This window comes from Corapipo altera, unplaced genomic scaffold (assembly GCF_003945725.1).
Source record: "Corapipo altera isolate COAL_440 unplaced genomic scaffold, ASM394572v1 0, whole genome shotgun sequence".
Taxonomy (NCBI): domain Eukaryota; kingdom Metazoa; phylum Chordata; class Aves; order Passeriformes; family Pipridae; genus Corapipo; species Corapipo altera.
Window position 1 is genome coordinate 51,532,661 of NW_020884872.1, and position 25,142 is coordinate 51,557,802.

General features: G+C 37.0%; 3 protein-coding genes across 18 annotated transcripts in view; 1 reads left to right on the forward strand and 2 right to left on the reverse strand.

Annotated features, from left to right (window-relative positions):
* Positions 1-1,039, reverse strand: part of PIBF1 (progesterone immunomodulatory binding factor 1) — a 111,195-nt gene extending 110,156 nt beyond the window's left edge. For 4 of the 6 annotated variants that reach the window (XM_027646881.1, XM_027646872.1, XM_027646846.1 and 1 more), the window contains exons 1-2: positions 322-421; positions 91-179 (exon numbers count right to left, since the gene is read on the reverse strand). The gene's annotated coding sequence lies outside the window, so the exon portion shown is untranslated. Of the gene's footprint in view, positions 1-90; positions 180-321; positions 422-807 lie in introns of those variants that run through there. The other 2 variants (XM_027646854.1, XM_027646863.1) reach the window with 2 other exon arrangements.
* DIS3 (DIS3 homolog, exosome endoribonuclease and 3'-5' exoribonuclease) lies at positions 579-20,861 on the forward strand. The gene is made up of 21 exons (XM_027646834.1): positions 579-822; positions 2,929-3,086; positions 3,824-4,017; positions 4,128-4,201; positions 5,298-5,465; positions 6,331-6,495; positions 7,420-7,533; positions 7,642-7,779; positions 8,930-9,076; positions 10,284-10,400; positions 11,233-11,334; positions 11,956-12,020; positions 12,117-12,201; positions 12,756-12,883; positions 13,339-13,425; positions 14,409-14,565; positions 16,055-16,269; positions 17,344-17,512; positions 17,945-18,103; positions 18,461-18,583; positions 20,737-20,861. Exons 1-21 carry the CDS (start codon positions 586-588, stop codon positions 20,824-20,826), a joined length of 2,892 nt encoding a protein of 963 aa, XP_027502635.1. The 5' UTR covers positions 579-585; the 3' UTR covers positions 20,827-20,861.
* BORA (bora, aurora kinase A activator) overlaps positions 5,856-25,142 on the reverse strand; it is a 34,797-nt gene continuing 15,510 nt past the window's right edge. For 4 of the 11 annotated variants that reach the window (XM_027646910.1, XM_027646918.1, XM_027646901.1 and 1 more), the window contains exons 12-13: positions 24,072-24,249; positions 21,591-23,231 (exon numbers count right to left, since the gene is read on the reverse strand). In XM_027646910.1, the coding sequence (XP_027502711.1) occupies positions 23,008-23,231; positions 24,072-24,249 (402 nt within the window). In that variant the 3' untranslated portion in view covers positions 21,591-23,007. Of the gene's footprint in view, positions 6,097-6,132; positions 6,165-9,709; positions 10,053-17,198; positions 17,246-18,591; positions 18,749-21,015; positions 21,393-21,590; positions 23,232-24,071; positions 24,250-25,142 lie in introns of those variants that run through there. The other 7 variants (XM_027646941.1, XM_027646957.1, XM_027646948.1 and 4 more) reach the window with 7 other exon arrangements.

Sequence of the window (25,142 nt, forward strand, 5' to 3'; positions counted from 1 at the left end):
GCCTGCGAGAAGAGGCCGACCCCTACACCGCTACACACTCCTTTCAAACACTGACTGCCTTCCCAGCAGCGGTAGCTGCACTGTTCTTACCAGGCTGGTTGACCCAGCAGCCACACGGACTTTTACAATCCCCAAGCACAGACCACGGTTGTTTCTCACAGACGGCGCTGCTCAGAGCCCTGTCGAGAGAGGAGACGCCGCGCTCGGAGCCCGGGCAGCGACAGCGGGGCTGCTCCCCGCGGGGGCTCTCCGGGGCCACAACCCTCCCTTCCCCACGGGGGGCGGGGGCGGTTCAGGAAGGGGGGATGCTGTTCTGCCCACCGGATGCCCCGAGCTGCAGAGCGGTAACTGCGGGGGGGGCGTTGACCCAGCCCGGCGGGTCCCCGGAGCAGACCCCGCACACCCCGACCGCCGGCGGCGACTGCGGAAACACACACACGCGCGCGCGCGGGCGCTTCCGCCTCCCCTCAACGCGGCGGGGGCGGGGCGGCTGCACGACATCACCGCGGCGACGGGGGCGCCGCTTGCCGCGCGGCTCCCCGCCTCCCGGCGCTTCCCTGCCCGCTCCCGCGGCCCGCGCGCGCCATGCTGACCTCGCGGACGTTCGTGAAGCGCACGCGGGCGGGCGCGGTGGTGAAGGTGGTGCGCGAGCACTACCTGCGCGAGGACATCGCGTGCGGCGCCGCCGCGTGCCGCCTCTGCCCCCCCGTCACCGGCACCGCCGGCGCGCCCGGGCTGGAGGCGCGTCCCAGCGGCGCCAGCAGCAGCCTCTGCCCCGGGCCGCACTTCCTTCTGCCAGACACCAACCTCCTCCTGCACCAGGTGAGATGGGCGACAGCCTCAGCGGAGCGACAGGCCAGGGCCCCGGGGAGGGCCCGCCGCCGCCGCCGCCTCCCTCTGGGCCCAGCCGTGCTCCATGTGGAGCCTCAAGCCCTTCCTGCTCCGGCCTCGGTTGAATCCGTGTGTGGGTGAATTATCCCGCGCCCGTTACGCGTGGGCTTCCGGTGTCTGGCAGCGCGCTGGGGGCTTGGCTCCTCCCATTGCTCCCTGTGGCTACTTGATCCCTGGCTGGCCAGCCCGTTCTTTCCTTGCCAGCTCCTCAGCAGAGGGCTGCAACATCTCTAGCTCTGGGGTTTTCGGGGGGTTGGGGTTTTTTACTTATTTGGTTTTGGGTTTTTTCTGCCTTGTTTTGTGAACGGTAGGAGTAAACAACAACATTTATTTATTTTGCTCGTTGTGATCTGATGTGGGTATGGAAAAAGTCAGTCGGAGAGAGTCGGTAGACTCTGAAACAGTGATTGGGATCTTCTTGTGGTCACTGAATTTTCTTCTCAACCAGAATTTTCCCTAAATGTCTCTTCTGTTTTTCAGAATGTAGGTTTGTGTTCTCTATACTGTGATGTTGATTTCGTGTAATGAATAGAAGCTGCAAAATCATCCCATGTGCAACTCTGGAAGCAGCGGGAGAAACTTTGCTCTGTAGCCATCAGTAGTTGTGCAAAGGTTTGAGTCTGAGCAGCGCAGACACTAGACTTTGAGCCTGGGAGACATTGGAATCCTAAGATTGACATTTAATTTTTTTTTTTTTAGTTGCTTTTGAATACCTGTGTAGAAGGTAGAATAGCCTTGAGCAGACATTGGAGACTGGAAGTAATTAATGAATCCTGACATGGAGTACTCAGAAGAGGGGCACAACACTTTGGTATTTTAGCATTTTTACATCCCAAAAGTTGTAAGTAAGGATTTTCCTCCCAAAACAGCATATCAAAGGGTGTTTTCAGCCTGTTACGCATGGACTTGTTGTTGTCTGTTGGTAAAGTTTGTGTGTGCATCCTGTGGAGCACTCTGAGAATGTGCCAGAGTATGCTGCCACAAGCTGGAGAAGTGGGGATTAGGAGGTCTTGGTAACAGTAGGGAAAGGATTTGCCTGGCAACTGAAACAGGTTTTCAAAAGTAAGGCTTGGCCTGGTACTTCAGCTTGTACGTAGAATAATACTGGATTTCTTCCCTAATGAATATGGCTCTAAATCTTTCAGGTCATCTAAACATCGAGGTCAGGGAAGCTTGGTCTGCCATTGCTTTTGATTCTTTTAGCTATACCTTCTAGAACCTTATTGCTTTCTCATTCTGGAGGTGGGTTTGCACAGTTCCTTACCACAAACCTAGCAAGTGGAGCTCTCATCCTTTTATGCTGACAGCTTGCTTGGATCCTTGGTGTGGATCTTTGCATACCATGACTGTCAGGAGTTAGCAAAGAAAAGTGATGACAAATTTTTAACAAATTTCCTTAAAAAAGAAAAACATCTTTTAAAAGACAAGAGCAGCTAACAGAATTCCAATTGGTTTGACTCTGTGCAAATTAAAATTGCAGTGCACTGGTGGGATTATTTTTTGAGAACTTAAGCCTACACATGCACGTCCAGGCATGTCCTGTCAACTGTGTAACAGTGCTCAGGAGCTATTTTATGGCTGGCATTCCTCACAAAGGCATATGCCATACAGCCTGTAAATTATGGCCGATTACTGTCAGCTCGTGCATAGTTGTATTTTGTTTACTAAGATTACAATTTACAGGAACCCCTTTTATGTAAATAAAATTTCTAGTGTACAATTGGCCTTACATTTGTTTGGAGACCTGCATATGTTGGGGATGAATTTGTTGGAAGTCAGAATAAGTCCTTCTCTTTACTCCAGGAAAATTCAGGTCATGGACAGTATGGAAAATCCTACTTGATTTTTTTTTTGCCTATGACAGGAGGAAGCAACTTAGTACACTGTTCAGTTTCCCAGCAGTGAGAGAAGAAGACAGAAGGAGTGCCACTCATTATTCCTGTTAGCTTCTTATGTGTTAACCAAACAAATATTTTAAGTCCTGTTATTGGATACAGTTAAACAACAATTTTGATTCATTTGCATTTTGTTCCTCAGATTGACGTCCTTGAAGACCCTGTAATTAAGAATGTCATTGTGCTACAGACAGTCTTACAAGAAGTCAGGAATCGGAGTGCACCAGTATACAAGCGAATTAGGGACATGATTCAAAACCCTGAAAAACATTTCTATTCTTTCACCAATGAGCATCATAGGTAAGGTGTGGAATGGGGTATAACAAAGTTGCGCTGATGTCTGGTAAAAAAAAGTGGGAAACAAAAATTGGAAGATGTGGACCAGGAAGAAAAATTAGACTGGTATGCATAGAACTGTATACTTCTAAAGAATCCTGTTGGGAGATAGTTGCATGTTCCAGGAGCTTTTCTGTTTATAATTAGTATAAGTATATATATGTTATGAAAGGAGGATTGGAATATTGAATAAACTGTATAGATAGCACTGTTATCTTGAGCAATAGAATACTGATTTTCCATTTCCTTTTAAACATATTCCAATGCTTTATTGTCAGCTTAGTCTGTAGCAGAATTCAAAAATCTGTTTGTAAGTTAGTGACAGAAAGCTCTAAGAAATGAAGATGCAATGAATTTGCATTTATTTGTGCTCACAGTTAATTTACAATACTGCAGTATTGTAGCTTTAGGAATCTCGAATCCACAATTCTAACATCTTGAATGCAATCCTCTTCAATTGTCTGTGAGAAGGTTGTATTAGAAATTAATGCTTCCTTCCTATTTTCCTTTACCTGTCTGTCTCCTGGCCCTTCAGTGGCCTAAGAAGCATTACACATATTTTAAAATGGGTACAGTAATGATTCTTTTGGCCTCACAGCCTTGATCTTGTTTGTCTGGAAAATTTTTCTGAGTGGAGATACATGTTGGGATTTTTTTTTTTGTTTTGTCACACCCTGCCTTTGTTTTTAAAATTTATTTAGAGAAACGTACATAGAGCAAAAGCGAGGAGAAACTTCTAATGACCGCAATGACAGAGCCATTCGGGTAGCAGTAAACTGGTACAATGAACACTTGAAGAAAATAGAGGATGAGGAGAAGATTCAAGTTATCTTTTTAACAAATGACAGAACTAATAAAGAGAAAGCTTTAGAGGAAGGGATAACTGCTTACACATGTAAGTGAAATAGTATGTATGTTTAATTTATTGTTCAGATAAACTGTGCAGTCTTTTCATACCTAAATCCTGTGCATGTCTCACATAAATATTTGTGTGTGCTTTTTTAGGTGAGGAGTATATAAAAAGCTTGACAGCTAATCCTGAGCTTGTAGATCGTCTTGCTTGTGTATCTGATGAAGGGGTATGTTTTTATTTTCTTTTTATAAAATAAATTAATCAGAAATTATTTGCAGTATAATATTGGATACTGTGTGTCAGGCTATTAGCATCAGTTTAGAATATGAGGGCTCTGGACTTTATTCCCATTTGGGCAATTTAACTTTTTGTCAACTGAAAAGTAAAAGGGAAACATTGCAGCCATTTTTAGTGCTGCTTATATGCCTGTTAGTAGGTGTCTTGTTATTTGCAAAAAACCGGTTGCTTTAGGCAACTGTTGAGACAATGAGAATAATAACAGTTGGTTTAAATAAAGTGTGTAAATATGAGAAATAATTGAAACAAAATGAAAACAAAATGTGTTGCTGACTACTTAGATTTTGGGTTGTGTGTACTTGAAAGTTTGTTAACTTATTGATCAAAAGTATTTTCATGTGGTGATCAGTTAAGTTGACATAAATGCAGTCTGCAGTTCAAAGATGAGCTACATCCTCTTCTGTTTCCTTGTGCTTTGTGTTTGTCAGAATCAAGACTTATATTTTCACACACAAACTTATAGAGCTGAACACTCACTACAAAAAATGGGAAAGTTCATTTCATCATAGTTCTAACAGAATAGAGCTTTAAAATGTAAGAGTAGGAAGAAAGTGGAAGGCTCAGATGATCTTCTCAGCAGCTAACTGTAGATCATTCAGGTGCTCCAAAGCTTAGTCACAGTAATGTATTTTCATAATGTTTCATATAGCTTACAGTGTATATATACACTCTGTGCCATACTCTTCACTATGTAGTACTGTACTAGTACTTTTTTGTTAAATATATGTTTAGTCAGTATATCCAAATGAAAAGTATATGCCACTCATGCAGTATCATTTTAAGTAACTGCAGGGAAACAGGAAAACAAGAGTTCTTGGAATTGCCATGTTTTTATGGTTTTTATGCTTTTGATGCTTTATTAGAAAAAATACTGCTTAGTAGTAGTTTTTTTTACTGAGCTTATTCCTACCTGCACATAGTTACAATTTTGGAGTTTGTCAGCTTGAGTGTCATGTTCCTGAGCTCAGTTTGGAAATAATCATGAATATAAAATACTGAAAATTTCTTCTCCTTTTTTCCTAAAGAAAGAAATAGAAAGTGGAAAAATAATATTCCCAGAACATATTCCACTTAGCAAATTGCAGCAAGGAATAAAATCTGGTATTTACCTCCAAGGAACTTATAGGGCGAGCAGAGAGAATTATCTTGAAGCTACTGTTTGGGTTCATGGAGATGCTGAAGAAAACAGAGAGGTGAATTTTTCATTTTGTCTTTGTGCTGTGAACTTTAACTAGCCTCAGTAATGACTTAAAATTTAATTCTTTCATGGTGACTTGTGTTAAAATGGAGCATTTTAGTAATTTTTCCTCTTCTTGTTTTTTTCAGTGTTTTTGCTGACATTTTCATTTGTTCTTTGTATGGATATTGACTACTGAAATGCTGACTGTGCTCTTTGTGAAAAAAAGAATAATGTGTTTAAAATTAGAGTTTGATAAAGTAATTGGTAAAATAAAGCTGAGTCTTGGTTGTTAATAGTTTTTCAATTGACTCAACAGTTTTTAAAATCAGTTTGAAATATATGGTGAAAGACAAAGGAACAAGTGTGTAGTAGGATTTTCAGAAAAAACTGTCATAAAGCCTTGTGGGGTTCTCTTGCTTTATTTCCCCTCCTGTTTTCATGCTTGGTGAGAAGGGGATGGCTTTTTCCTTCCCAGCAGTCAACCCATCTGTCTCCCTGCTGAATTCTCAGTTGATACAGTTGTACAGACACTGTTTCCAAGCAGTGGCAGTTGTCTCCTCTCTCCCTATCTGTGGTTGCAGCTGGAGATACTTCTCTGTCTCTCTTTTATTTGTCTTTTGCAGTAGTATGTGGAGTCCCCAAGCCTGCCAAAAACATTTTTTTATAAAAGGAATTGGAATCCTGAAATAAGATCATCAGTACTCTAAGAAACCTAGACAGAGGGAAAAAAAATGAGTCACAAACATGCTTTGTAATGTTCTTTGGAGTGCAGAGCCTGTTATACATGTTTACTCTTCTGTTACACTGCTTTGATTTGGGTGTTCTGTGTTTATCATCATGAATATTTGCATTTTCATTTTGTTTTCTAAAAATTCCAGATAATTGTTCAGGGACTGAAACATTTAAACCGAGCAGTTCATGAAGATATTGTAGCCGTGGAGCTGTTGGCAAAAAATGAATGGGTAGCACCATCCTCAGTGGTCTTGCAAGATGATGGCCAGAATGAAGATGACATAGAAAATGAAGAGGAGAAAGAAAACATTGTATGAAATAAATAATTTTACTTAACTGTTATGTTAAGAGAGAAATTCAATCTGCAGTACCTGACAGTGTTAGGCTTTAGATTTATCCATACTTTGTATAGGCTGTGAATACAGAAGTTATAAAACTTAATTTGTAGTTTTTAACTACTATTTTAACACAATTGTGTTAAATAGATGATCATGTATAGAATGGATACTTTTTAATTAATCTCAGTTAGAAATTCCCACATTACTTTATTAAGCTTAATAAATCCAAAAGTTATTGAGTAGTAGTCAGGAAATAATGTAAATCTGTATACTAATGTGCAGATCAGGATTTGCTAGAATAGGAGCAGGTGTTGTATTACACTGACAGTTACCTTTTGTAGGCAGTACATTTGGAACCAGTTGTAAAATATTCCTCAGCTTCCTGCAGTAATTGCAATTAATGTGCACGCAGTCCACACACATATGTCCTGACCAAGAAGATCATTCCTTTAAAAATGATCTTTCAGTTGAATGTCATGGGAATATTTTTTTAATGATCGTGTTGAGAATTACTGGCGAATTTTCAAGCAGCATAAAAGGACTCCTGAAAATTAAAATAGGTTGTAAAATAAGATGGAGATTGTTATTTGTCTGGGGTTTTTTAATGAACATAATTTCAGAAAAACGAAGAACAGCAGAAAAAGACTGGAAAGAAATACTGTCTTGTCCCACTATCTCTACTCACTCCACAACTAAGAAGTTGTGTCACTTACTGAAAATGCTAAAAGTTATGCAAAGCACAGGGAGGCATAGTTCTATTTATGAGGTTATAATAGAATTTATGGCATTATAACGAGACATAAAATGTTACTACCAAGGTTTGAGGTATGTGCTGTAGTCAAACATGTTTACATGAGTTTAAACAGTTTCGTATTTTTAACCTTTGTGTCCTACCAGCTGAAGACTGCTGTTAACAAGGACATGCTGAGACCTACAGGAAAAGTAGTGGGCATTATAAAACGAAACTGGAGACCGTATTGTGGCATGCTTTCCAAATCACAGATCAAAGAGGTAAAGAAATAATCCAGTTAATAAATCCAGAAATAAACCTGGAGGTGCAGGTTTTTGGGTTTTGTCTTTAACTGGGAATTAATTGTTGTTTTTTCTGGCTGTTAATAGGCAAGGCGCCATTTGTTTACACCAGCTGATCGCAGAATTCCTCGCATTCGAATAGAAACCAGACAAGCAGAAACATTGGAAGGACAAAGAATAATTGTTGCTATTGATGGTTGGCCCAGGAATTCCAGGTATCCTAATGTAAGTTTAAGCATTTTCTTTTGAACTTTTAGCTATCTGATTTTTATGTGTTATTATATATAAAATGTTTATTATCTGCAACACTGAGCAACTGCGAACAGCGTTGACATGAATTTTATGTTATTTGAATGCCATTCGATGGTGCATATTAGAAGTCCTTAATTGATGTAGTTTGCTCTTCCCTCAAAAAAACAGGTATGGATTATCATGCTTTGAAAGCTTACTCATGCAGTTCTGCAGTAAACATATATGTGCTACTTAAGATACTTTATATAGACTAACCATGGACCACCTTGCATGTGGTGTGACTCTTGGGGTTGTCCTGTGCAGGGCTGAGAGCTGGACTCGATCCTTCCAGGTCCCTCCCAGCTCAGCATATTCTATAATTCTGTGATTGTTTTAGTCTGAGTTCCTAGAAATATGAACCTTTCGCTCTGATTTTGCTTATTCACACATACTGATCACTGTTCTGACAGATATTTAACACATAGGCTAAATTCAATCAAAGTGCCAGTAGGACTGAGTTACAGGTAATTAACTTCTTAGAAGTTGAGTGTAAATAAATACGAGGCTGTATGAGAAACTGAGGACACCAGTGCCAATTTGTGTTGAACACTAGCTAGGTTTTGAAGAGGCTTCCAGTGGCTTGTGTGGGAATGCATAGCTTTTAAGAATGAGCGCACAGGTGACTCATGCAAGTTTAGAGAAATGAAAGGCACATGGAATATATGGAAGAAGCATTAAGACAAAGCATTACTGCAGGGGATGACAGAAGTGAGGAATGAAGTGTGACACAATGCAAACCCATAGAGAAATTAGAGCTTATTAGTTTTGCTGCTTATTCAGCAACGGCTTTTCTTTCCTGAAAAAAGATTTCATGTTTACAATTTTTTCTGCCTTAACTATGTAGAATTTAGTGCCATTCGAGGAAAAGAGGGGGATGTACACAGTGCAGACTTACTGAATCAAATAAATGTTTAAAATGAAATTTCTCTCTTAAAGATGAGTAAGTTAACTAAAGAAAAAAGATTGCTTCTACTGGGTAGTTTAATATATGAGTAACCTAAGGGATAATGTTCTCAAATACTTATTTTTGGACAAATGGTATCACTTGATGTATGCACGTGTGTGTATGTATATTGTTTCTCAGGGTCATTTTGTAAAGAATTTGGGAAGTGCTGGAGATAAAGAGACAGAGACAGAAGTTCTTCTACTTGAACATGATGTCCCTCATCAGGCTTTTTCCCAGGCTGTTCTTAGTTTCCTACCAAAAATGCCATGGAGCATTACAGAAGAGGTAATTATTTGTAAATTACTGTAATAATTACTATGCCTTCTGTTTCAAAGCAAACTCTGACACTTTTGGATATTCCAATGCACCAGACATAGGAGAAATGTTATCCAGGACTGTTTTGTCTTAGGGTGAACTTTCAGCTGGATTTCCTATGGAAATAAGACCTCTGCAAGTTTTTGGGGTTTGGCTAAAACTATGTTTGCTGGGGATAAACATTTTAAGACAGAAAACATATTACAGGTTTCATTAAAGAATAAAAAGATAAAAGAATGTTTTTGCAAACGGGAGACTGCAATTCAAATAATTATACAATCATCCCTAAGAGTTTTTCATCTTGCAAAATAGCTTTGTAACCAAATGTGGCAGCCTGTTTCACGGACAAAATAATCTGAGGTGTGGAGACTTAAATGTATTTCTGCTATAATACAGTAATTAGAGAAAGAAGCAATTCTAGAAGGAAAATTTCTGTTTAAATGCAGTTAGTGAATTTCAGGTTCACCCCAGTAGCTTAAATATGGGAAATGGTTGCTTTAGAATTTATGGGAAAATGTCATCGGGGGACAATTTGAGCATAGTTTTTGATTTGGGCTGGGCTGAGTGTTTTTGTGTGTGCATTTTTATTTCTTGGAGGTGGGCTACTTTTATTATAATTTATTACCTACTTCTATTTTTTTTTTTTAATGGAAACAGAAGGAGGGATCTTCATGTAAATTAGCTCGCTAAAAGTCAGTTGCCTAGTCTTAGATACTTGAGACCTTTTTGTAGCCATTGTACAGAGGTAGATACTTCCAAAGTGTGCAGTTCCTTTCAACTGTCTAGACATTCTAAGCTTTAGAAAGCTAGAGTTGAGAGCAGTCGTATCCTAAACAAGTCATCCATCTGGACATGAGTCAAAATTTCACTTCAAAAACTCTTGACTCCTGGTCCTGCTAATTCTAAGATCATAACAAGATTATGGTTCTGTTCCTCTTCCTGATTGCTGTAAAACAAAAAAATTATTACTTGATAATCTTCTGTCTTATTTTTTCTATCATTGTAGTTTCTGCATATCTGTTTTAATCTTGTCCTAAAGAAAAACAAAACCAAAGCATTTTGAAAATACTTGCTTGCTTGGGAAAATCTTATGTAATGTGTCTTTCTCAAATAATTGTTTTTACTTTGATATGGAAGGTGTTCTTGAAAACAGTTTTTTGTTTATTTTAAATTTCAGGATATGAAACACAGGGAGGACTTAAGGCATCTGAATGTTTGTAGTGTTGATCCTCCTGGCTGTACGGATATTGATGATGCATTACATTGCAGAGAAATAGAAAATGGAAATATAGAGGTATTGTATCAAGCCAATCATTTACTTATTTACTTCTTCCTTTATTTTGCAAACAGCGCAGTAGTGGTAATAGAATAGAATAATATATGACATGACTGTAGAATAGTATATGACATGAACAAAGCTCCAGATCTGTTATAATAAAATAGTGATGTTTGCACAGCTGCAAGATTGCAATAAAGAAAGGGAGTTGATTTTCATTACATCAGTGTGGGAATTTAGTGTCTTCTAAATTCACCTTGGTTTATCCTCATTTGTCATGGGAAATTAACATAAAATGTATTTACTGCTTTAGGTAAGTATTATAAACAAGGATATTTATCCTTATTAGAATAAGAAACTGTCAGAAAAAAAAAGCTAAGATACTGCTATAATGCCTATGGTATGATTATTTTATTAAAAAAAAAAGGCATTAAAAAGCTACAGGCTTAACACCAGCTCTCTACCCCCTTATATCTAATTTAGTCAGATTGTCTTCCTTTTGGAATTCAGAATTGTAATAGCAAGGTGTGCCAGAATGGAAGGTAAGAACTTTGTAGTGAGCCTTGAAGAAAATGAAAGAGGTTATTTGAGCCCCCAGGCAAAGAAGAGTTGCATTGGTAATGAATATAACTTCCCCCTAAACGTACACATGTCTTATTATGAATAATTGCTGCAACTATTCCCTTTCTAATATCTGTATGATAGGATTTAACTATTCCTATTAGTAGATACAGGAGCTGCTGAAGGGAGCTGGCAGTGGATAAGTTGGGTTGTAAATAAAAACTTGAGAAAGTTTCTTTGAGAACTCTTTCTGTTTCATGAGATGCATAATGTGATGCTTGTTTTCCAGGTCGGTGTACATATTGCAGATGTCAGTCATTTCATTCGCCCAGGAAATGCTTTGGACGAGGAGTCAGTAAAAAGAGGAACAACAGTATATCTGTGTGAAAAAGTAATTGTTTTCTATGGCTTTTGGTGCTATTAAGTGGTTGGATTTTGATTGCTTTCCCCTTTTACTTCTTGGGAGTAGATACATTCTCTCTGAATTAAGGAAAAAAAAAGCAGACTCCTTCAGGCTGTGCTTAATTTGTCTAAGACATTTTTTTTCTCCTTTTTATCTTTTAAAATCCATTATCTGGAGAATATCCCTTTCAACTCCTGTTTGAAGCATTATTGACATGCGGCTCTGAAACTGGAATACTGTTTTAATACTAATCTGCAATTGCAGAATTGGCCTGGGTTTGCCTTTTCCATTGTGGGGTTTTTTTCATAATAGCTAAATCTCTGATGTTTCCTATGATTTGCATTCGTTAACACTGTAAACTTGGTCCTGTTTATCTTATTTCTTAAAGACCACAATATTTTTTCAGAAATAACAGTTACTAAAAAAAAAAAAAGATAATTTAAATGGATCTTGGAATGAATTTCCTTAATGTAGCATACTTTTCTTTCAGGAATCTGAGCTTTCATAGAAAAAAAAGTCGTTATTACCTCTAAGCTTTCAGTATATTAAAAATCAGTAAGTTAAATACATACTTTTAACTACTTATGATTATTATTCTTTACTTTGCAGAGGATTGATATGGTTCCAGAGCTACTTAGTTCCAACTTATGCTCCCTGAGATCTAATGTGGACAGGTATATGCATATGATCCATAATTTGATCCTGACAAGAAACTACACGTGTTTATGTATGGATTTTAACAGATTTTCCTCTCCTTCTCCCTCTTATAGACTTGCATTTTCATGTATTTGGGAGATGAACCACAAGGCTGAAATTCTAAAAACCAGATTTACAAAGAGTATTATTAATTCCAAGGTTAGTCACATAAATATTATTACACTTCTGAAAAAAAGCTGAAAGCTGTATTATAAAAACAATGATCAACAAACTTGATAATATAAGTTTTCTTTCTGATTATTCATTTATATTTTCTTAGACTTACAAAATTATGGTGGAATCCTAAAAATAAAGAAAATATTATATTTTGCCCTCTTTTAAGCCTCTAATGCTGCAATGTTTTTGTGTATGGTTACTCGGCATATGATATATATAGGACATGGTTGATATATACCAGCTAGTTATATTTTTAGTTAAATACTGTGGATTCAGTTAAATACTGTAAATGTTTAATACATTTCTGAGAATTAGATCTCTGATGTATAAAATACATCTACGATCAGCATAAAAACCAATACAGTGCATGGTATTTCTTAACATCTTGCATAGATGTCCACTATTCTTTGAGGATGACAGGCATTTAGCTTTACATTATTGTTAACCAGCTTTGACAGGAAGCTGCACTTTCTGCAAGACAGAACTATGTATTCAATTATGTGTCTTGATGTCTCTCCTTTTTTAACCTCTTCAAGGCTTCTCTTACATATGCCGAAGCACAGATGAGAATTGATTCAGCAACTATGAATGATGAGATTACTACCAGCCTTCGTGGACTAAACAAATTAGCAAAAATTCTGAAGAAGAAAAGAATTGAGAATGGGTAAACCAAGCAGTGTACCTATTACCTTTTTCCCTGCTTTTTTTTCTGACTTTTTTTGTAGTTAATATGTATGATGGTGCTGTATCCATTTTTCTAGTGAAAAATCTTACAAAAGAGAAGTATTTGTCCCAATTTTGATTTGCATAAAAATGCTTATCTTCATTTCCCCAAAAATATAAACTCGAAATGTTAACTTTTTCTTCACAAGATCAGTCAATATAGATCTCTTAAAAGTCATTATGAAAACACAACCAGATGAGTAGCATTTGAAATTTTAGGAGCTACTATGGTATGTATCAGCATGACAGTTTCTGCAAATTTGAACATTAATTGCACAATTTCTGCTAATTTTAAATTATAGTTTCATGATAAACTCAGATGTTGTGTACAGGCTTGCAGCTCAGCTGCTCTGTCTGCTTTACTGTAATTCATTAATACCACTTACTGTCTTCCAGAGCCTTAACACTTTCGTCACCAGAAGTTCGTTTCCACATGGACAGTGAAACTCACGATCCTATTGATCTGCAGACTAAGGAGCTCAAGTATGCATTTTATTTATTAGTTAATTCAGGGTAGGGATTGATTTAAAGACATGTTTAAGTAGAAACATTCAGTTAATAGTGTACAAAGTTCCTATAATAGTGCAGGACAGTCATAGAATAAGAGGATGATTTGAGGTGGAAGAGACCTTTAAAGATCATCTAGTTCCAACTCTCCTGCCATGGGCAGGGACACCTTCCACTAGACCAGGTTGCTCAAGGCCCCACCCAACCTGGCCTTGAATATTTCCAGGGATGGGACATCGACAACTTCACTGAGCAAGCTGATCCTTGGAAGAGAATTCCTGTACTCCACTACTTGTTTAGCAAGTTTTGAACTCTATTCTTCATATATGAACTGGTGTATTTACTACTGATTCAACAGAGCACTAAGTTTCAAACTCTACATCCCACTGGCTTCTCTGTGGTGCTTTTCTACTGGTAGTAACAAAGGAGAGAAATTAGAACTTGGAAGTTAGAGATTACTGAAACTTCACGAACAACTGAGCAGTTATGGCACATATGCAGTGCTACAATTTTACAGAGGAGTTCTAGTAACAGGACTATTGATTCAATTTCTGAAGATAAAATACTGTCTCGCATACTACTACTTAGTTTCTGTGCTAAAATCTACACTAGGTTCTGTATACTGTCACAACTTTATGGTGTGCAAAATGGTGCAGTATTTTAACAGTACTCTTAGGAAGAAATCAAGAGGCTTATCTGTTGGCCTTTTCAGGCCTTTTAAAGAACATTTTTCTTTAATTTTATATTTTAGAGTATTTCAGGTTTTTTCTGACTCGATATTTGAAACTTAATAAGTGTTATGTTTTTAGTCTTGGAATTGCTTGCCTAAGAGTATAAATGATCAAAACCACTAGTTAATATTATAAAATATTGTTAGGATTGTGAAATGTTTCTTCGTTAGGCACTCAAATGTATAATTTAATGCATTTCTAACAATATAAAATATTTTATCACGATAGAGAAACAAATTCCATGGTTGAAGAGTTTATGTTGCTTGCCAACATTTCTGTAGCACAAAAAATTTATGATGAATTCCCAGAGTTTGCCTTGCTCCGGAAACATCCTGCTCCTCCCCCATCAAATTATGACATCCTTGTGAAGGCTGCGAAGTCCAAGGCAAGTTTTTACCATGTTAATTAAGTGAATTCATTATGAAAAGCCATGTTTTCTCTCTGGTTGGCCACTTACCCAAGAGTAAGGGTTGGAAAGCAGTATTTTGAAAGTGTATCAGTTACCTTTTGAAAGTGCTGATACTTGTAGCAAGATGATTGTACCTCTAGATGAAAGGAAGACTCTTGAGTTTTTTAAACCCTTTCTTAGGTTAAGAAAGTAAATCACTCTCTAAAGTCTTGTATTGTAACACTTGTATGCTGTGAATGTTTCTCCTCTCCAAGTCACATGTGATTTTTGAGCCAGTTTTTGGCTTTGGATCATATACATTATTTATATACTTAAAAATTGGTCAGTCAAGTCGAATATGTTTCTCTCAAAGTCAGGAAGTAAGAAAATGTGTTTATGGTTTCCATCGTTTCCTTAGATCAGCTAAAGGTTTATTTAGCCTGAAACAAGTCTGAACAAAAAAAAAATATTTTTTCAGTTTCAGGATCTTTCATTCGAGCTAAACTTCTAACTTGTAGATACTGTGATGTGCATCCATATTTACTTTCCCTTCAACTCTTTCCTCACCCCTTTTTTCTGGTTTCCTAAGGGCAAGAGAGAAACTCCCAAAATCTCTCAGTGTGAGATTAATAGACAAGCCGAAACCTAGCCCATTTAATTTTCCACTGGCATAAAATTGGAATGATGATAATGACTTCATTTGTGGTCTGAAAATTATTTTTAAAGTACTGTTTTATTTGGAAAGGTAAATTTCTGTGCATAGATAAACATTCTTTTAAATAAACCAAAGTGGTTTTTTCACTACTTTTGACACAACCATCACAATTAGGTATTAATACGCTGTATTTATACTTTTTAAATATGCAATTATTTTACCATAATACAGGCATAATTTGATCACTGGATCATACTTTGTTGTCAGTGGTGTACATGAAAGAAAGAGCATTCAACTGAGCTTTGTGTTTCTGAAAATCTAAAATGCCCTGTATTTTCACACTATCTGAATTTTTATCGGAGAACACTGGCAAACAGGGATCAAATTGTCATACAGTACTAGTTTTACAAATCACTTTTATAATAATTTTGCGGAGGAAATACAACAAAGTCAATTACCTTGTGCTTGGATGAAAATCTCTGTGTGGCATAAATATGGGGGGGATTATATTCCTTCTGATTTATTTGGGGAGAAAAGCAACTTTGTAGTATTGGCATACAGTGTTTTTTCATTGAGAATTGATGTATTTTCTGAATTCCTAGGCTAATGACATTTCATTTTTTGCACAGAACACTAGTAATAATGAGGGAGGGACCTGTGCGTGGGTAGATTTTTATTTTTGTAATAGTTGCATTCCATTATGTTATTAGCTGTGATACCTGTGCCAGTTGCTAAGATTACCATGGATGTGGCTGTTGCATTTCTGCTTGTACTCTTAACATTTGCTAGTAATACCTGACCTTTATTATATTTCTTCTTCTCTCGTTTCAGAATTTGGAAATCAAGACAGATTCAGCAAAGGCTTTAGCTGAGTCACTAGACAAAGCTGAATCTCCTACATTCCCCTACCTAAATACACTGCTGCGAATTTTGACCACTCGTTGCATGATGCAAGCTGTTTATTTCTGCTCTGGAATGGATAATGATTTTCATCACTATGGCTTAGCTTCACCTATTTATACCCACTTTACCTCACCTATTAGAAGGTACTTTTATTTTACAGAAGTTTCGGAGAACAAAAAGAAGTTATTTATTTGTGAAGAAATTCTATTTTAAATTGTGGTGTTCTGCTTGAAACAAAGTACTGTTTCTGTTCAGTGTTAGATTTCAGTTCAAACAGCAGTGGCTTAGATCATGATCCATCTTCATGTAAGCTCCCAAATTTATTGTCCACAACTCTTAAGATTTAGTACATTTTTTTAAAAGACTCATAAAAGTAATAGAAATATATCCCTAATACAAATCTCTGTCATAGAAATGCACTTTTGGGTCAGTTAGCATTAATCTCAACCAGAGACTGAGGCAGAGTTTGCCTATTCACTTTTTAGATGGAAGCTGTGTTTAAATTTTGAGGAGACTCTACTTTACATAAGAAAACACTGCTAATTGGAAACTTGCTTTTGTAGCTGTTGCCTTGTAATGAAATCATACTTCGAAAAGTAGGTTGTTTTTTTAAATTCTAACCAAGAATTATCAGAGTTTTGAGAAAAATAACTGTTATCATCTTTTGCTCCTTAGAAACATTTCAAGTGAAATGTCTTTACATGCGGATTAAAATTCCTATGTGGATAATTTGGGGAACTTCTAGGGTCCAAGTAGTAATTTTAATTCCTACTAGATGTGTTTAAAAGTTCCTTGCTGAGGTTCTAATAAAAGTTATGTACTAAGAAGTTCAAATGGGATTACGTTTGCAGATCAGTGGCATAGTAATACTATTCTACGCTAAATTTGTCTAGTTCATGAAAAAGGTGAGAGGGATTAGTTTAAGATGCCATGGTGAAACATTCTTTAATCCAAAAATAAAACTTTGTTTCTTCTTTATAAGCATTCAACAATACAGGCTCTATTGACACAATATAGAAAACAGTATAGTTCATTCTGGCTCCGCAGTGCATCTTTGGTCAGCAAAGATTGATTCAGGGAGTTGCCATCAGACTGTCATTATTACAAAAACTTTTAGATCTGTAAGGTTCACAAAAACAAACTTACATTCAGAAACTTTTTAATTGTCAAAAAATATGTTTTGCTATGTCATTGATCGTTTAACCTCACCTCTGCAGGTATGCTGATATTATAGTGCATCGGCTTCTGGCAGTGGCCATAGGAGCAGACAGTACTTACCCAGAACTGACAGATAAACATAAACTAGCAGATATGTGTAAAAATCTCAATTACCGACATAAAATGGCACAATATGCACAAAGAGCATCTGTTGCATTCCATACACAGGTAAGTAGTCCTGAGATGTTACAGGGTTAACCATGGACATTCACGTTGATTTTAAAGCAAGGGGGGGAACACTGGTACTTTATAGTGCAAAACCAAGCAGGTCTGCAGAAATGATCAAGGCTGAGGGATGCTTGTTTGAGGAAAAGCTTAAAGGCTACATTGCTTGTTCTGAAAAATTCGCAATAATGGCATCTTAAGAGGTCTTTTGGTTTTGTGTTTTTTATAAATATGGTGAGTGCTTAATACTACAGTAATGTTATAAATGGTTTATGGGGTTTTTTTAAATCTGCCTTCAATATATGCTGTGTAATTCTCATTAAGTATAGATTGGTATTTGAATGTTTTATTTTTCTAAGGCAGTATATCTGTAATTCAGAAGACAATGTTCTAGTGGTTTTTTTTTCTTATTTCTGGATTTTACTTTTGTTACAGTTATTCTTCAAAACCAAGGGAGTAGTAAATGAAGATGCATATATATTATTTGTAAGAAAAAATGCAATTGTGGTTCTGATTCCTAAGTATGGGTTAGAAGGAACAGTCTTCTTTGAAGAAAAAGACAAACCAACACCAAAACTGGATTACAACAGTGAGGTGTGTTCTTATTATTCTTAAGGTTTGTTCTTAAATACCTTTATTTTTTTATTTGGTAATTGAGCAGAATGACTAAAGTGTATTGTAGTTGGATTTAGAAGGGTACAAGAGGTTTTTCTAAATGCAAGTTTATTAATCCATAGTAGTAGTGCTGCTATAGTATTTGTAAATCTAAATAAACAGGTTCTGACAGTGGTTTCTGTGATACTGTTGATATCTAATTATGTATACCAGATATTATGGCACTAATTTGTGACCATTTTTATTTACATGTAAGATTGAATTTTCCTACAAAAATATTTATTTCTATAAAAACATAAGACATTGCAAGTATTTATACAAAATATAAACTTTCAGGTACCATCACTTACTGTGGAAGACACAACATTACATGTATTTGATAAAGTTAAAGTGAACATTACGTTAGATGATTCCAACATCCAACATCAGAAAATGCGGATGGTCTTGGTAGAACCGAAGGTAAGGCACAAAATTCACAGCACCATATTACCCTTCAATAATGTTACAAAATTGTCATGTGGTAAAATTGAAATTTAACCAGAAGAAAAGAAAAACAATTTAGCAGGAGCTTGTGATGATTGCTTCATATCCACTCTCGGTAGGACACAGGTCTGCTTTCACTGGCTGTTGAAAAGAATAGAGGCATCTAAATTAAATTTCTGTTCTGGGCCCATTGGGAAAGGTGATGATTTGCTGAAGTAGTATCTTGAATTTCACTGTTCTGTAATCAAATCTCTCTTTGAAAATCTGCCAAAACTCAATATGATCTTTTTGCTCCAGTGAATTGCAGTGTGATGGGTGGCTCAGAAGTTAACTCTGTATAATTGCTGGCTGTCATGGCAGTTCTGTCCTACAACTCCCACAATATAAAAATTTTCTCTTGATAATGTTGTAAGAACTGTAATGTCCTAGTGACTGCCTCTGGCGTAAGACTTTTCAATTCCAGCTTATTAGTGCATCTGGGACACTGGGCTTTTCACTTGGTCTCACACCTTAGGCCTGTTAAGTATTTTGCAAGACATTACAAGATTGCGCACTTAAAGTTACATGTGACTTTCTTTGTAAACATATGGTTGCAGTAATTGAGTAGCCCTAATCATAGAGGAAAAAGACAACCCAAAATATGCAAGAGCTCCTTGTTGTTTATACAGTCGAACATTATTATTTCTTTTTTCTTTGAGAAATCATGTTTCCAAATGCATGTAAATATTCTGATCTTTGAGCTCTTTTATTATCTTGAACCATAGAATGGTTTGGGTTGGAAGGGACCTTAAAAGATCATCTAGTTTCAACCCCCTTGCCATGGGCAGGGACACCTTCCAATGGACCAGGTTGCTCAAAGGCCCCATCCAACCTGGCCTTGAACACCTCCAGGGATGGGGCATTTACGGCTTCTCTGGGAAACCTGTTCCAGTGTCTCACCACTCTCACAGTAAAGAATTTATTCCTAATAGCTAATCTAAACCTGCCCACTTCTCCTGTCACTACAAGCTCTTGTGAAAAGTCCCTCTCCAGCCTTCTTGTAGCTCCCTTCAGGTGCTGGAAGGGCTGCTCAAAGGTCTACCTGGAGCCTTCTCTTCTGCAAGCTGGACAATCCCCACTCTCTCAGCCTTTCCTCATAGGAGAGGTGCTCCATCCCTCTAATCATCTTGGTTTCCCTCCTATGTATTCATTTCAACGTGTCCTTCCTGTAATGGGCCCCCCAGAGCTGGATGCAGTGCTCCAGATGGGGTCTCACCAGAGATGAGTAAAGAGGCAAAATCACCTTCCTTGTCCTGCTGGCCACTCTGCTTTCAATGCAGCCCAGGATACAACTGCCTTTCTGAGTTGCAAGCACACATAGCCAGCTCATGTCCAGCCTCTCATCCACCAGCACCCCCAAGTCCTTCTTGGTAGGGCTGCTCTCCATCTGTTCATCCTCCCCAGACTGGACTGAGTTGAAACTAATCCTTGTGATTTTAAAAACTGGGAGTAGATAATGAAATTTGTAATAGAAAGGAACCGTTGTATTCTGTTGTGCATTCACTTTCTGAGCTGCCCCTTGTTTGTGCTCACCAACTAAGCTCACCAACAGAGCTACTGCTAGGGGCATGACTCAGGAACTGAGTGACTCCAGTCCAAGGGACACACTTTTAAAACAGACACAAAGTAAGACTAATACAAGCTGATGGTTTGGGTTTTTTTCCCCCTGTTCTTCCATTCTACTTGTACTAATTTCTGGGAAGGTCCTTTGTACTGGTTAATCCAAAATACTCCGTCATCCTAAATATCAGTTACTAGTCTTCCTTTCTAGTTAGAAAGGAATATAGGAATAAGATGCACATGCAGTGATCATTCCCTTTGTGTCCATCCAAAGGTTCCAGCCACTTAAATACTGTCTCACAGAGAGAAACACATCTCTGGGTCCAGTCTATAGTCCTGGTCTGTAAATTTGATCTTTTCCCAGTTCTGATTCCCACACTGTCTTGTAGCAGATGATTTTCTAAATCAAAAGGTTCTGATGTTGATGCACTGTATGTAAAAGTTTGTACAAGTAAACTCAAGTTTTACCAGGATAGAAAAAAATTGAGTAAAAAATGTTTTGACTTCTTTTTTTTTCCCCCTTACTGCAGATACTAGGAAAGGATGTGTCTGCAAATCCATCTACAGAGGCGAGCAGTGAGAATGAACCAGAGAAAAAGAAAAAGAAGCTACAAAAATAGCTGAATATAAAAGTTAACAAGAAATCACACAATTATTTGCATTTACTTATTTTTTCCCTATGGGCAAAATGCAAGCAACTAGTTTTGTTTACTTTTTAAATACGTATTTTAATAATCTGTAAAAAATTTTTTAAGCAACTTTTTTATGACTATGTATGCAGAACAGTATTTTTAAAACCAGCTATTATCTACACCTTTGTCTTGTGGGTGAAAATAAATGTTTCTGCAAAGTGAAGGAATGAATGTAGTGTTTCTTTTTAACAGCCTTAAGGCCAAGTGAGAGCTTGACAGAAGTCTGTCTCTTCAGTGCATTCTCTTTAGCACCTCCGAACTGAAAGAAGTAATTGAACAACATAGGTATGAAAGAGATGTCTTTATTCTGTTCCTCTACTCAATTTACAATTAGACATATTAAAGGACTCTCATCAAAACTACTGAAATTAATTTAATGTAAACAATGACCGTTTTGTGCAATGTGTGCCAACCAATGCATTAAGAACAACTACAGAAACAGAATGGTCAAGTTATTTCCATGGTAATTTGCACAGTAGGTTTCTTCTCCAAATCTGTTGTACAAAACACAATAAAAAAATATGCATGTTTTCATAAAATAAATATTTCCCATCTAACTGAAGACTACAAAACAGGACAGAAAATACAGGCAATTTACTTGGGGGGATCCTTAATTACTTCTCCCATTCACACACTTCTGCTGTTACTTTTCCCTGACCTTTAAGAAGGTACTAATACAGGGTGAAATTAAATATTTTAATGATAGATTTTTTATTTGTGAATACTTCAAAAGCCTCCAATCATTGAACATATTATTAAAAATTCCAAAAAAAATTTAAAAAATATAACCCATTCCTAATTACATATATAATGCAGAACACTTCAGAAAAAGATAATTTGCTTCTTAAATTCATTAAATTAACAGTACTATTTTCAGTAATCATAGTTGCAAAAATAAATCCTGTGTACAGTCCAGAAATCTGAAATTCCCCCTTTCAATTGATTATTGCTAAAGAAAACTATTGTGAGAAACAGAAAAGACACAAGGTCATACATAACTTATAAACCTTAGACAAGTTATGTCCTGCTTTTGAGTGACAAAACTTACAAGCTAAGAACATTTTGAAGGCTCTATTGTATAAAGTTCATATACAATGAAGTATATTGTTCATTTCCTACTTTTAACAAAATTCATCCCCTAAAAGTTACCAAGTCTGCGTATTTCCAGCTTTTAGTAGAGCACTGGTTGAAGATCATGAAATGGATAATTCAGGATGCTAGATTCAATTACTGTCGATCCAATATGCATTACAGAAATAGTGATTAAAGTGCTACAGAAGTAAATATAATGCACATCATGGTTGCTGGTTAGAAAACTCAAGTAAATTCTTTTATATTTATTTCTGCAATGTGAGAAGTAAAACCAAGTGCTGTGTATAGAAGCTTCCCTTTTTTTTAAGTATGTTTTTCAGAAAGCCTTCACTGGTGAATTATCAATGAAAATATTTCAAGAGCTGTTCTAGTCAAACAACACATGCAAGTCTCAGGTCTAACATGTTGATATTAATGCCATGCAATTCTGCTCACAGTAGGAGTTTTAGAAAATGCTGTCTTTTGCTTTCAAATTTAGGTGTGACCAATGGTTTCAGGCTTAGTGTGCCAATAGCTACTCATCAGCCACCACCTATCACTTTGGTACAAGCTTTTCTGTGGGTTGTGGAATAGAACAGAAAGCAGCCATCCAGCACCCTGGGACTGAACATCCTTGCTAAGAAAGAAAGACAGACTACTTCACCTGGAATACATATTAGAACGGACTTATGATTTTCATTAACCCAACAAATGTACTGCAGAGCTCTACATAAACAGAGCTCAGAAATCTCAGTACTTCCCTTATCTCTTCTTCCCCTCTTAGTCACTAGGACTAGAAGATTACCACATGGATTTTTTCCCCCCCCTCCCATTCACATTTATAAATGCCAGAAGGTTCTTTTAAACAAATCCAATCAAATGTAACCAAATCTGATTTGATTAGACAAAGGGAGTTCTGGGATTCTAGACCGTCCTCAATTCATTACTTTAATCATCAATGATTTTCTTGAAAGCATCAAGGGTTTGTTTATATTAATACTTTCTGAAATAAGTGGCATGCAGAAGTTAATTATATTTTTAAGGGTTTATATAAATATTTTGGTAATTTCTGTAAGCAACATAATAATACTGGGAATTAAACATAAGAGAGAAGTAAAAGTGTAATGGTTTACTTTGATAGAAGAAAGGCTGCACCATTCTCTTAAGGACGTACTGAGACCAATTAATCTTAGTGCACCTTCTTAGGTTCCTTCTGAAGTGTGCTGGAGCATCAATTTGAACACAAGTGTTCTTAGGAGACACTGGTGGAGTCAGGTGATCAGCTCCAAGGTTAGTACTAATACATTTACTAAAGCAACAACACTACAATTTAATTTTAAATAACCAATAATACATTTTACTCAAGTACATGGTAAATCTAACTGACAGGTAGGCAGCCTTCTGTCAAAGCAAGCTAAAAGCTGTTCAGAGAACTGCTAAATAGCTGCTTTTGACATAAAGCTTATTTTGTATTACTAAAAGAACTAAACTTTGGGGTTTGCTCTCATCACACCCCCAGCAGTTCATTTCTGTTCAGTGACTCACTCTTGGTACCAGTGCTAGTATTCATGAAGCCACAACAATAAATCTGACTGGGGACAAGCAATCCAAATCAAAATTAATATTCCTTTCCTTTTTCTCTCCCTCACAAAAAAAATGTCCCTCATGCTTTTAGGAGGGACAAATCTTAAAATGTTTTTGCAGTTACGTTTGTTCCTATGCAAGTTATCCTAGGTTTGCTCAATCTATCTAAAACACTCATCTGGAAGTTGAAGCTATGTCCAGACTTTCAAGACAAGGTTCCTCATGGAATCTACCCTAATCACAGAAGGAACACAATTCTGAAAAAAAAGTATTGTTTCTCTGTACTAACTCTAGACACCTTAATTTTCAAAAAAGGATCACTTAATAATACCAATAAATTTGTTCATAAGACTTGAAAAATCCCACATTATTTAAAAACTCCCTTAATATATAACAGACAATTTATTACATTTGCATTAACAAAGCAAAAAGGTAGGTATAATCCAGGTAACTGAGATCATATGTATAAAAATTTATTAGACAACACAACTTAAATTCTCCATCAGAAAACTACATACCAGTTTTGTGAAATCCCTGACCTTGATTTTCATTTTTATGTTTCCAAGCAGAAATGTTGCAAGTTGCATTTTTTCCAAATATTGTAGTATGTGTTGTTGCCTTTTGGAAACAGGATTGCGTCTCTGGAGATTTTGCTCTCAGCAACTGATTGTCCTTATGGCTTAAAACAGAACACTCCTAGATCAATAAGGGAAAGTTAATTTTAAAACCATTTTCACAGAAATTCTCCATAAGAAATAAGATCCAAACCTACTATCTGCAAATTTCAAGTACAATAAGTACCTTAAGTACCACCTCTCCCCTTCTGAAATGAGAAAGAAATAATACGTTTTCTCAGCACAGATCTTTGAAACATGCTGTCAGCAAAAACCACCTTCAGAGCTCACATGCTCTGAATGAGCCAGATGCAATTCTTTCAGCCAGCACTGTCTGTGCTTTTTTATTTCCATTCTCTGGAGGTTCTCTCTCTTGTGAGAGTTGAATGAAGTACTTAATGCCTTCATACTTAAATACTAATCTGAAATGCAAAATTGGGCTTAGTCAGGATCTAGCAACTGAAAGACTAATAGTGGGAAAAGAAAGCTGCATAACATTGGTGAGTCCTTCTAGGTCAGGTTTGATACTATACAATTGTTTCTGAGAAGGACATTCACACATCTAATCCACATCCAACAGGGTGACTGGGGCAAGACTTCAGAGTAGATGTATATTTTTAGATGTTAAAGATAAAATATCCATCTCCTTTTAATTTTGTAAGGGCACATTTATCCTAGTCTTAAATGAGCAGAGTTCAGAATTTGATGTCAATGGTCTGTAAGACACCATCAGTCACCTTGGCAGAGAGTTGGCTACCAGCATGTCAGATACAGAAGTGAAGTCAGGGCTGAATGGGCCTACTTGAGGATTTTTTTTATAATTTGGTACTAAGGGTCAGTATAGTCTCCCCTTCAAGGACTGTAAACAACACTAAGTTGCAGACTATAAACTACTAAGTTTGTAAGACCATAATACCATAATCAGTAAGTGAGAGGAGATGATCTTTGCTCTCTTCTCCAAAGAAAACAGCCTTC

Coding starts and splice junctions, on each gene's coding strand:
- DIS3 (XM_027646834.1), top strand. CDS start 586: ATGCTGACCTCGCGGACGTTCGTGAAGCGCACGCGGGCGGGCGCGGTG. Junction 3,087..3,823: donor TTCACCAATGAGCATCATAG/GTAAGGTGTGGA, acceptor AAATTTATTTAG/AGAAACGTACATAGAGCAAA. Junction 6,496..7,419: donor AAGAGGAGAAAGAAAACATT/GTATGAAATAAA, acceptor GTGTCCTACCAG/CTGAAGACTGCTGTTAACAA.